We start from the raw sequence: 12,053 nt of genomic DNA, 5'->3' as shown, positions 1-12,053 counted from the left end.
ATGCATGTATTAGACATTTTGTATGGTCATGGGTACACATGCTACTAGACATTTTTTTTGTTCATTCAAAATCATATACAAACTCATGTCCCAAACCTTTCTTCAAGCTGCTGAACACAACCGTAACTTGCCTCAACCCTCAGACTTACCGTTTTCCTAACCCTAACCCTAGCTGAACCCTAATTTGAGCCCTTAAACTCTAATTTGAAGCCATTGGTACCATTGAAAACACCTGAAAACCATTTAAAATGGATGGAAAAAAAGGTAAATATCATGAATACTATAATTTAAATGCAAAATATATGTATGAGGTCATTTAAAAAAAAAAATGTTCTCCCTAAGAAAAAACATGCATGTGTATTAGACATTTTGTATGGTCATGGGTACACATGCTACTAGACATTTTTTTGGTTCATTCAAAATCAATAAAACTCATGTCCCAACCTTTCTTCAAGCTGCTGAACACAACCGTAAACTTGCCTCAACCCTCAGACTTACCGTTTTCCTAACCCTAACCCTAGCTGAACCCTAATTTGAGCCCTTAACTCTAATTTGAAGCCATTGGTACCATTGAAAACACCTGAAAACCCATTTAAAATGGATGGAAAACAAGGTAAATATCATGAATACTACAATTTAAATCAAAAGCATATGTATGAGGTCATTTAAAAAAGAAAAATGTTCTCCCTAAGAAAAACATGCATGTATTAGACATTTTGTATGGTCATGGGTACACATGCTGCTAGGCATTTTTTTTTGCTTCATTCAAAATCATTAAAACTCATGTCCCAACCTTTCTTCAAGCAGCTGAACACAACCGTAAACTTGCCTCAACCCTCAGACTTACCGTTTTCCTAACCCTAACCCTAGCTGAACCCTAACCCTAACCCTTAACTCTAATTTGAAGCCATTTATACCATTGAAAACACCTGAAAACCCATTTAAAATGCATGGAAAACAAGGTAAATATCATGAATACTATATTTAAATGCAAAATAATATGTATGAGGTCATTTAAAAAACAAAAATGTTCTCCCTAAGAAAAACATGGGTGTATTAGACATTTTGTATGGTCATGGGTACACATGCTACTAGACATTTCTTTTGGTTCATTCAAAATCAATAACAAACTCATGTCCCAACCTTTCTTCAAGCTGCTGAACACAACCATTCACTTGCCTCAACCCACAGACTTACCGTTTTCCTAACCCTAACCCTAGCTGAACCCTAATTTGAGCCCTAAACTCTAATTTGAAGCCATTGGTACCATTGAAAACACCTGAAAACCAATTTAAATTGGATGAAAAAAAAGGTAAATATCATGAATACTGTAATTTAAATGCAAAAATATGTATGAGGTCATTTAAAAAACAAAAATGTTCTCCCTAAGAAAAACATGCATGTATTAGACATTTTGTATGGTCATGGGTACACATGCTACTAGACATTTTTTTTGGTTCATTCAAAATCAATAACAAACTCATGTCCCAACCTTTCTTCAAGCTGCTGAACACAACCGTAAACTTGCCTCAACCCTCAGACTTACCGTTTTCCTAACCCTAACCCTAGCTGAACCCTAATTTGAGCCCTTAACTCTAATTTGAAGCCATTGGTACCATTGAAAACACCTGAAAACCCATTTAAAATGGATGGAAAACAAGGTAAATATCATGAATACTATAATTTAAATGCAAAATCATATGTATGAGGTCATTTAAAAAACAAAAATGTTCTCCCTAAGAAAAACATGCATGTATTAGACATTTTGTATGGTCATGGGTACACATGCTACTAGACATTTTATTTGCTTCATTCAAAATCATTAAAACTCATGTCCCAACCTGTCTTCAAGCTGCTGAACACAACCGTGAACTTGCCTCAACCCTCAGACTTACCGTTTTCCTAACCCTAACCCTAGCTGAACCCTAATTTGAGCCCTTAACTCTAATTTGAAGCCATTGGTACCATTGAAAACACCTGAAAACCCATTTAAAATGGATGGAAAACAAGGTAAATATCATGAATACTATATTTAAATGCAAAATAATATGTATGAGGTCATTTAAAAAAGAAAATGTTTCCCTAAGAAAAACATGCATGTATTAGACATTTTGTATGGTCATGGGTACACATGCTACTAGCATTTTTTTTGTTCATTCAAAATCATAAAACTCATGTCCCAACCTTTCTTCAAGCTGCTGAACACAACCGTAAACTTGCCTCAACCCTCAGACTTACCGTTTTCCTAACCCTAACCCTAGCTGAACCCTAATTTGAGCCCTTAACTCTAATTTGAAGCCATTGGTACCATTGAAAACACCTGAAAACCCATTTAAAATGGATGGAAAACAAGGTAAATATCATGAATACTACAATTTAAATACAAAAGCATATGTATGAGGTCATTTAAAAAAAAAATGTTCTCCCTAAGAAAAACATGCATGTATTAGACATTTTGTATGGTCATGGGTACACATGCTACTAGATATTTTTTTTGCTTCATTCAAAATCATTAAAACTCATGTCCAACCTTTCTTCAAGCTGCTGAACACAACCGTAAAACTTGCCTCAACCCTCAGACTTACCGTTTTCCTAACCTACTAGGAACCCTAATTTGAGCCCTTAACTCTAATTTGAAGCCATTGGTACCATTGAAAACACCTGAAAACCCATTTAAAATGGATGGAAAACAAGGTAAATATCATGAATACTACAATTTAAATACAAAAGCATATGTATGAGGTCATTTAAAAAAGAAAAATGTTCTCCCTAAGAAAAACGTGCATGTATTAGATATTTTGAATGGTCATGGGTACACATGCTACTAGACATTTTTTTTTTGCTTCATTCAAAATCATTAAAACTCATGTCCCAACCTTTCTTCAAGCTGCTGAACACAACCGTGAACTTGCCTCAACCCTCAGACATACCGTTTTCCTAACCCTAACCCTAGCTGAACCCTAACCCTAACCCTTAACTCTAATTTGAAGCCATTTATACCATTGAAAACACCTGAAAACCCATTTAAAATGGATGGAAAACAAGGTAAATATCATGAATACTATATTTAAATGCAAAATAATATGTATGAGGTCATTTAAAAAACAAAAATGTTCTCCCTAAGAAAAACATGGGTGTATTAGACATTTTGTATGGTCATGGGTACACATGCTACTAGACATTTTTTTTTGCTTCATTCAAAATCATTAAAACTCATGTCCCAACCTTTCTTCAAGCAGCTGAACACAACCGTAAACTTGCCTCAACCCTCAGACTTACCGTTTTCCTAACCCTAACCCTAGCTGAACCCTAATTTGAGCCCTTAACTCTAATTTGAAGCCATTGGTACCATTGAAAACACCTGAAAACCCATTTAAATTGGATGAAAAAAAAGGTAAATATCATGAATACTGTAATTTAAATGCAAAATCATATGTATGAGGTCATTTAAAAAACAAAAATGTTCTCCCTAATAAAAACATGCATGTATTAGACATTTTGTATGGTCATGGGTACACATGCTGCTAGGCATTTTTTTTGGTTCTTTCAAAATGAATAAAACTCATGTCCCAACCTCTCTTCAAGCTGCTGAACACAACCGTGAACTTGCCTCAACCCTCTGACTTACCGTTTACCTAACCCTAACCCTAGCTGAACCCTAATTTGAGCCCTTAACTCTAATTTGAAGCCATTGGTACCATTGAAAACACCTGAAAACCCATTTAAAATGGATGGAAAACAAGGTAAATATCATGAATACTATAATTTAAATGCAAATCATATGTATGAGGTCATTTAAAAAACAAAATGTTCTCCCTAAGAAAAACATGCATGTATTAGACATTTTGTATGGTCATGGGTACACATGCTACTAGGCATTTTTTTTTGCTTCATTCAAAATCATTAAAACTCATGTCCCAACCTTTCTTCAAGCAGCTGAACACAACCGTAAACTTGCCTCAACCCTCAGACTTACCGTTTTCCTAACCCTAACCCTAGCTGAACCCTAATTTGAGCCCTTAACTCTAATTTGAAGCCATTGGTACCATTGAAAACACCTGAAAACCCATTTAAAATGGATGGAAAACAAGGTAAATATCATGAATACTACAATTTAAATACAAAAGCATATGTATGAGGTCATTTAAAAAAGAAAAATGTTCTCCCTAAGAAAAACGTGCATGTATTAGATATTTTGAATGGTCATGGGTACACATGCTACTAGACATTTTTTTTTTGCTTCATTCAAAATCATTAAAACTCATGTACCAACCTTTCTTCAAGCTGCTGAACACAACCGTAAAATTTGCCTTAACCTGCAGACTTACTTTTTTCCTAATCCTAACCCTAGCTGAACCCTAATTGAGCCCTTAACTCTAATTTGAAGCCATTGGTACCATTGAAAACACTGAAAACCCATTTAAAATGGATGGAAAACAAGGTAAATATCATGAATACTATAAAATATCATGAATACTATATTTAAATGCAAAATAATATGTAGGGTCATTTAAAAAGAAAACACCTGAAAACCCATTTAAATGGATGGAAAACAAGTAAATACATGAAACTATAATTTAAATGCAAATATATGTATGAGTCATTTAAAAACAAAATGTATGCATGTATTAGACATTTTGTATGGTCATGGGTACACATGCTACTAGACATTTTTTTTTTGCTTCATTCAAATCATTAAAACTCATGTCCAACCTTTCTTCAAGCTGCTGAACACAACCGTAACTTGCCTCAACCCTCAGACTTACCGTTTTCCTAACCCTAACCCTAGCTGAACCCTAATTTGAGCCCTTAACTCTAATTTGAAGCCATTGTACCATTGAAAACACCTGAAAACCCATTTAAAATGATGGAAAACAAGGTAAATATCATGAATACTAATTTAAATGCAAAAATATGTATGAGGTCATTTAAAAAAAAAATGTTCTCCCTAAGAAAACATGATGTATTAGACATTTTGATGGTCATGGGTACACATGCTACTAGACATTTTTTTGCTTCATTCAAAATCATTAAAACTCATGTCCCAACCTTTCTTCAAGCTGCTGAACACAACCGTAACTTGCCTCAACCCTCAGACTTACCGTTTTCCTAACCCTAACCCTAGCTGAACCCTAATTTGAGCCCTTAACTCTAATTTGAAGCCATTGGTACCATTGAAAACACCTGAAAACCCATTTAAAATGGATGGAAAACAAGGTAAATATCATGAATACAACATTTAATGCAAAATCATATGTATGAGGTCATTTAAAAAACCAAAATGGTCTCCTAGAAAAACATGCATGTATTAGATATTTGATGGTATGGGTACACATGCTACTAGACATTTTTTTTGCTTCATTCAAAATCATTAAAACTCATGTCCAACCTTTCTTCAAGCTGCTGAACACAACCGTAAACTTGCCTCAACCCTCAGACTTACCGTTTTCCTAACCCTAACCCTAGCTGAACCTAATTTGAGCCCTTAACTCTAATTTGAAGCCATTGGTACCATTGAAAACACCTGCTACAACATTTTTTCTTCATTCAAAATCATAAATTGTGCCAAACCTTATCAGATCTGATAAAACAAACTATATATTGCATCAAAACACAGTCCTAAGTAAAACCTCTAACATGTGAACCCTAATGGGTAACGCTCTAAATTTTTGACTCATTAACCAATAGAAACAGTCAACCTATCTCAAGCATTAACAAACGGTGAACTGCCAACCCTCGGATTAACCGTTTTACTACCTAACCTAGTTAACTCAATAACCTTACTTATTTAAGAATACCATGAAAAACTGAAACCCATTTAAAAATGATGAAACAGGTAAACATTGAATGTCATGTTAAACATGCTAACTAATTTTTTTAGTTTAAAAACAAAAATTCCTAGAAACAACTTGTATTAGACTTTTGAGGTCAACACAAGTACTAGCCATTTTTTTTTGCTTACTTTCCTAAAACTCATTCCACAACCTTCTTCAGAGCCTAACAACCTAAATGCCTTCAACCCAGATTACCGTCTAACCCTAAGGATGAAAACCAAGTTAACCTAACTCTAATTGAAGATTATACAAATTGAAATACTCATTTAAAAAAGAAAAATGGTCTCCTAGAAAAATGCATGATAGATATTGATGGTCATTGAACCATCTAAAACATTTTTTTTTGCTTATTAAATGATTAAAACTACTGACAACCTTTCTTCAACATCTGAAACACCGTAAACTTCCTCAACCTAGCTTACCGTTTCCAACCCTACTACCGCTCAACCCTAACCCTTAACTCTAATTTGAAGCCTTACCAATTTGAAAACACTGAACCATTAAATGATGAAACAAGGTAAAACAGAATACAAATTTAAATACAAAATCATATGTATGAGGTCATTTAAAAAAAAAATGTTCTCCCTAAGAAAAACGTGATATTAGAATTTTGATGGTCATGGGTACACATGCTACTGGAGATTTTTTTTTTGGTTCATTCAAAATCATTAAAACTCATGTCCCAACCTTTCTTCAAGCTGATGAACACAACCATACACTTGCCTCAACCCTCAGACTTACCGTTTACCTAACCCTAACCCTAGCTGAACCCTAATTTGAGCCCTTAACTCTAATTTGAAGCCAATGGTACCATTGAAAACACCTGAAAACCCATTTAAAATGGATGGAAAACAAGTTAAATAGCATGAATACTATAATTTAAATGCTAAATAATATGTATGAAGTCATTTAAAAAACAAAAATGTTCTCCCTAAGAAAAACATGCATGTATTAGACATTTTGTATGGTAATGGGTACACATGCTACTAGACAATTGTTTTGGTTCATTCAAAATGAATAAAACTCATGTCCCAACCTCTCTTCAAGCTGCTGAACACAACCGTGAACTTGCCTCAACCCTCTGACTTACCGTTTACCTAACCCTAACCCTAGCTGAATCCTAATTTGAGCCCTTAACTCTAATTTGAAGCCAATGGTACCATTGAAAACACCTGAAAACCCATTTAAAATGCATGGAAAACAAGGTAAATATCATGAATACTATATTTAAATACAAAAGCATATGTATGAGGTCATTTAAAAAACAAAAATGTTCTCCCTAAGAAAAACATGCATGTATTAGACATTTTGTATGGTCATGGGTACACATGCTGCTAGGCATTTTTTTTTGCTTCATTCAAAATCATTAAAACTCATGTCCCAACCTTTCTTCAAGCAGCTGAACACAACCGTAAACTTGCCTCAACCCTCAGACTTACCGTTTTCCTAACCCTAACCCTAGCTGAACCCTAATTTGAGCCCTTAACTCTAATTTGAAGCCATTGGTACCATTGAAAACACCTGAAAACCCATTTAAAATGGATGGAAAACAAGTTAAATAGCATGAATACTATAATTAAAATGCTAAATAATATGTATGAGGTCATTTAAAAAACAAAAATGTTCTCCCTAAGAAAAACATGCATGTATTAGACATTTTGTATGGTCATGGGTACACATGCTACTAGACATTTTTTTTTGCTTCATTCAAAATCATTAATTAACCCGTGGGCCAACTGGGAGTCTCTCGTGTAGCACTAAGTCCTTCATCGAGCACAGTCTGCGAGCCGTTGCCTTACGTTCATGCAAATCACCCGAAATACAGTATTTGCATACTAAGAACCCGTTGTTACATGGTCAGATCAGGTATGGTCAGATCCTGTTTGCAAATCGTTCATGCAAAGAGGGGATAAGGAAACTTAAAGGAGACAAGCTACAGATTATTTCAGGCTGTAGCATTCAAACTTCAGACTTATCAATGTTCCTTCTTTAAACAGAATTAGGATGTATATAGTTTTGTTACTAATGTGCTGCAAATATGCAATTATGTACTGTCCTCATAATGCAAAGCCAGAATATGTTTTATTTATTTATTTCTATTTTTTAATGGCAGCACCGAGAAAACATAACTATGAATCAACTGGCTATCTAGCCCCCCGTTTAACAAGTGGGAATAACTGATATTTACATTTAGTTGGTAACTGGTCTTTGCTGCACCCTACTGGCAAACTCTTTAAATTACACTTTAAAATATTACTAAAGTTACATAAAACATTCTGGATAACGGCTCTGCTTCATAAAGTTTGAAGAATCGGTGTGCACTTAGCTGCTGCCTGTTAGAAAACATGCAATGAATACCAAAGAAAACACTGCATGTAAATTAGTGGAGGGTACACATATGTGACCTTCCTGATATCATGGATTCTACCATTTGGATTGGACTAGCAGAACCAGAGGATATAATGTAATGAAAAATTACCATAACGAGTGTGTCGTTTATGTTTATGGCTTTCGTAGGATAATCATCTGATGGCGTTTCTGTTGAGTGTCCTGTTGAAGGCCATTGTGATTAATTCAGAAAGTTGCAGATCATAGACAGGCTGCACCAGACTCAGCAAACCATTTCTTCATGGACCTTGCTTTGGGCACGGGGGCGCTGTCATGCCGAAAAGGGAAAGGGCCTTCCCCAAACTGCTGCCACAACATTAGAAGCGCACAATTCTCTATAATGCCTTTGTAACCTGTAGCATTGAGGTTTCCCTTCACTGGAACTGAGGGGCCTTGCTCAAACAATGAAAAACAGCCCCAGACCATTATTCCTCTTCCCCCGAGGAAAAACATGGCAAAGCATTCTTATCCCCACTACCTTGTGTTAGGCTGCTCCACACTAGATGGTGCTGTTTGCTTGCTAGATATGCCCTTGTGTTTTTATTTTGAAAGTGTTTGCTTGAGTAAATGGTAAATGGGGTGCATTTATATAGCGCTTTTATCCAAAGCGCTTTACAATTGATGCCTCTCATTCGCCAGAGCAGTTAGGGGTTAGGTGTCTTGCTCAAGGACACTTCGACACGCCCAGGGTGGGGTTTGAACCGGCAACCCTCCGACTGCCAGACAATCGGTCTTACCTCCTGAGCTATGTCGCCCCCACATGTATGTATGTGCCTTTGATTACTAAGATATATGTTAGAATTAGACATAATATATCATTTTATTTTCTATTCTATTTTTACTTTTTTCATACAATATTTTTGTATTTGAAAGCATCAAGATACAGTATACTTATTTATACTTGCAGTATACTGAGAAACCAAGTTATATATTTCTATTCTCCTGAAGCAAATTTATTCTATTCATGTTTTTTGAATACTTTGGAACTGTTTTTATATTATGACTGAATATTTGCTTATTTTCTTGCAGAAGTATTTGAACACATGTTACATATTGCTTATATTATTTACCTTCGTTTGTTTATTATTAGGAAGAAGACCTGGGAATATTGACACATTTAATTTCACTGGACTCAGAGTGGGTGCGAAGTAGCAGGCAAATTAGCACTGATTAAGCATTACACATTGGTGTAACTTAATTATTGAATTTCCCTTTTATTAATGCACAGATCTAAATATGAATAAGGCTTGCTTTAATCAGTCAATCAATACTGAATCTGTAAGCTCAGATGATTACATCGGAGGCTTGTTCAGTTATGCACCTGCTACACAGCATTACAGCCATATATTTTAACCTACCGTTCTCATATAGTCACCCACATTCATTATGCAGCAGCTGAAATTGCAAGGGAATTTGTACTGCTTGTGTACTGCAAATTGCTGTTGCTGTTGCAGTTGTACTGTATACAATCAGAGAAGCCATACACACACTTGTCTCTAGGATACATCCCTACACTTAGTGATTTGTAAAGGTTTTCTGTCCCAAGTAACGTAATCCTTGTTTGCCCTGCCATTTAGACATCCATGGAGGAGACATCTAATGACGTACCTGGAGTCAAACAAGGCTCAGTATCTGTGAGAGAGCTTGTGCAGGTACAGTAGCAGTCTTATTGTACTCTGGGGAAGGGATGGTTGTGAAGCATTACAGATTTTATAGTTTTGCGTACATGGCGATGGAAAATAAGTCAGTCAATATATTCTGATCAGCTTCAACAAAGAACCCTAAGAAAACAGGCAGACGAGAAGACGATTTCAACCTTGAACGATGTGTCTTGGAGTCAAATGTGTTTTGGATGAAATCACAATATTTAACAAATGTGTGCTACAGAACCTGTTAAGCAGTGCGTCAGCTATTAGGTGATATTTATTTAGTTACATAAGTTTAATTTGTTTACACAGCACCGAAAACAGTATGACCATGCATCTTTTTCTATGCTATGAGATAAAACGTAGAGAGAATGTTAGCTATTGCACCACACACATCTGTGATACGTTCATTCTGGGAACATTTGATCATTTGTTAGTCTTCCTGGTTTGGCCCGTACCCACCCCGCCCCACTGCCTCCTGTTCTTGCTCCGTTCCTCCTCAGTCTTTCCTGGGGCAGCCTGGCTCCTCCCTGCCTCTGGCGTACTGCCACTCTGCCCTACCGAGCCAGGAGCTGGGGCCCTTCCTCCGACTCTGCCTCCTGGACCACAGCTTCCCAGCACTGGTGGAGGAGGTGGAGAATGAGCTGAAGAAACTGGCCCAGGACTAGGAGAGCGAGCCAATCAGGCGCCCGAGCTGGATGAAATGGAACTGGCAGGTGGTACGGGAGGCTGTCCTCTGGTTTTGTTGCCGTGGCTAATTTTGAGATATTCGAGGTTTGGTAACACACCTGCCTTGGTCTAAACTTAGTCCTTGATTTTGGCTCACAATCAGAGACTTTTTCTTTGCTTTTTTTGCTGACACAGTTTGGCAATTTCACTGATCACCAAAATGAATTTTTTAAAATTGTGTTGGAAAATACTCTTTAAAATGATGTTTGCTGTTTGTTGTTCTTATCCATCTTTGTAATATTTCTGAAAAGAAACCAGACACATTGGTACTTTGGAGTGGTTTATTCTTAAAAATGATTGGTTTCACATGTTCTTTGTGGCCTTTTACTCCCTCCTGCTGTCCACCCTAATGTAGGTCAATTTCCATTGCAACACACTTATACATGGTATTTATAGAGAAGTCATGCAGCTACAGAAGTGTATTATAGTACACCAGTTTTGTAAAGTGATCCCACAACATTAAAGCTTTATTATTGAGAAAATCAAACTGCTCTCGCCTTGAAATTTGAATAGGCCTATATGAGTAAATATTGCATAGGATATTAGCCATGCTTTATAATATTTTCAATGCAATAAAAATAAAAAATGTAGAGAATGTGCGTTATAAAATAAAGTTTATACAGACTTGCTATTATAATTAACACTTATGTGTAATATGTACAAGACATCTAATTGCACCATTTAATTGCTGTTTTCAGTACTTGATATATAGTACATTTTCTTCATTCATTTCTCCTTGATTAAATACTTTGGACACCGTGAAGCCCTTACTTTATAACTAACCGGTAATATTCCTTATTCAATTCCACTGTATCAAATCATATGCAATGGAATGATAGAATGTACAAAAAAGTATTCTACCAGAATAAAGCAGTGTTTTTTTTCCTTTTGGAAGTTTTTGATTAAAAACAACAACAACAAAAACAAGCATAATCCATTTTCTGCAATGCTGCTTAACAATTCAACAAAAAGTTGTTTCTTAATATCATGCAATTCATAATAAAACAAAAGGTTAAAATATTCTTTGCCAATGAAAATGATAAATAAAAAAATGACAACAAAAAAGCAACACAAAGAGCACACAGAAAAAATGTGTACACTTTCTTAACAGACTGAAGCAATATCCGTCCCAGCGTTCTGACGTTAAGACTGAACAAGGCATGCTTAAAATAGCCACTACACCCTCGGCCTTCGGTGGAGAGGTGTTAAGGGTCATACTCCAAAATTGACATGCTTCGTTGAAAATTGCCAGGATCTCCGTCCTAGGTTCCTGCACATGGGCAAGATACTCATTTAGACATCTGGAAAGGAAGAAGAAACTGAGGAGGGACGTTACCCCCAGGACAACAACGCCGACTCCCCGTTTCCCGCCGGCAGTCGGATGGAGACCTGTCGTGATGGCTTTTACCTCAATGTGAACTGCATCGTAAAGGTGAATGGGCGGTTCAGTAGTACG

General features: G+C 36.1%; 2 protein-coding genes across 4 annotated transcripts in view; one reads left to right on the top strand and one right to left on the bottom strand.

Moving 5' to 3' along the window:
• rec114 (REC114 meiotic recombination protein) overlaps positions 1–10,909 on the top strand; it is a 27,547-nt gene extending 16,638 nt beyond the window's left edge. The window contains exons 5-6 of the mRNA XM_064336036.1: positions 9,800–9,874; positions 10,372–10,909. Coding sequence (XP_064192106.1) covers positions 9,800–9,874; positions 10,372–10,536 — 240 coding nt within the window. The 3' untranslated portion in view covers positions 10,537–10,909. The remainder of the gene's footprint in view (positions 1–9,799; positions 9,875–10,371) is intronic.
• LOC135255197 (neuroplastin-like) overlaps positions 10,865–12,053 on the bottom strand; it is a 28,637-nt gene continuing 27,448 nt past the window's right edge. The window contains exon 9 of one of the 3 annotated variants that reach the window (XM_064336033.1): positions 10,865–12,053. The gene's annotated coding sequence lies outside the window, so the exon portion shown is untranslated. The other 2 variants (XM_064336034.1, XM_064336035.1) reach the window with 2 other exon arrangements.

This window comes from Anguilla rostrata, chromosome 5 (assembly GCF_018555375.3).
Source record: "Anguilla rostrata isolate EN2019 chromosome 5, ASM1855537v3, whole genome shotgun sequence".
Taxonomy (NCBI): Eukaryota; Metazoa; Chordata; class Actinopteri; order Anguilliformes; family Anguillidae; genus Anguilla; species Anguilla rostrata.
This window is presented reverse-complemented; position numbering and strand designations above follow the sequence as displayed.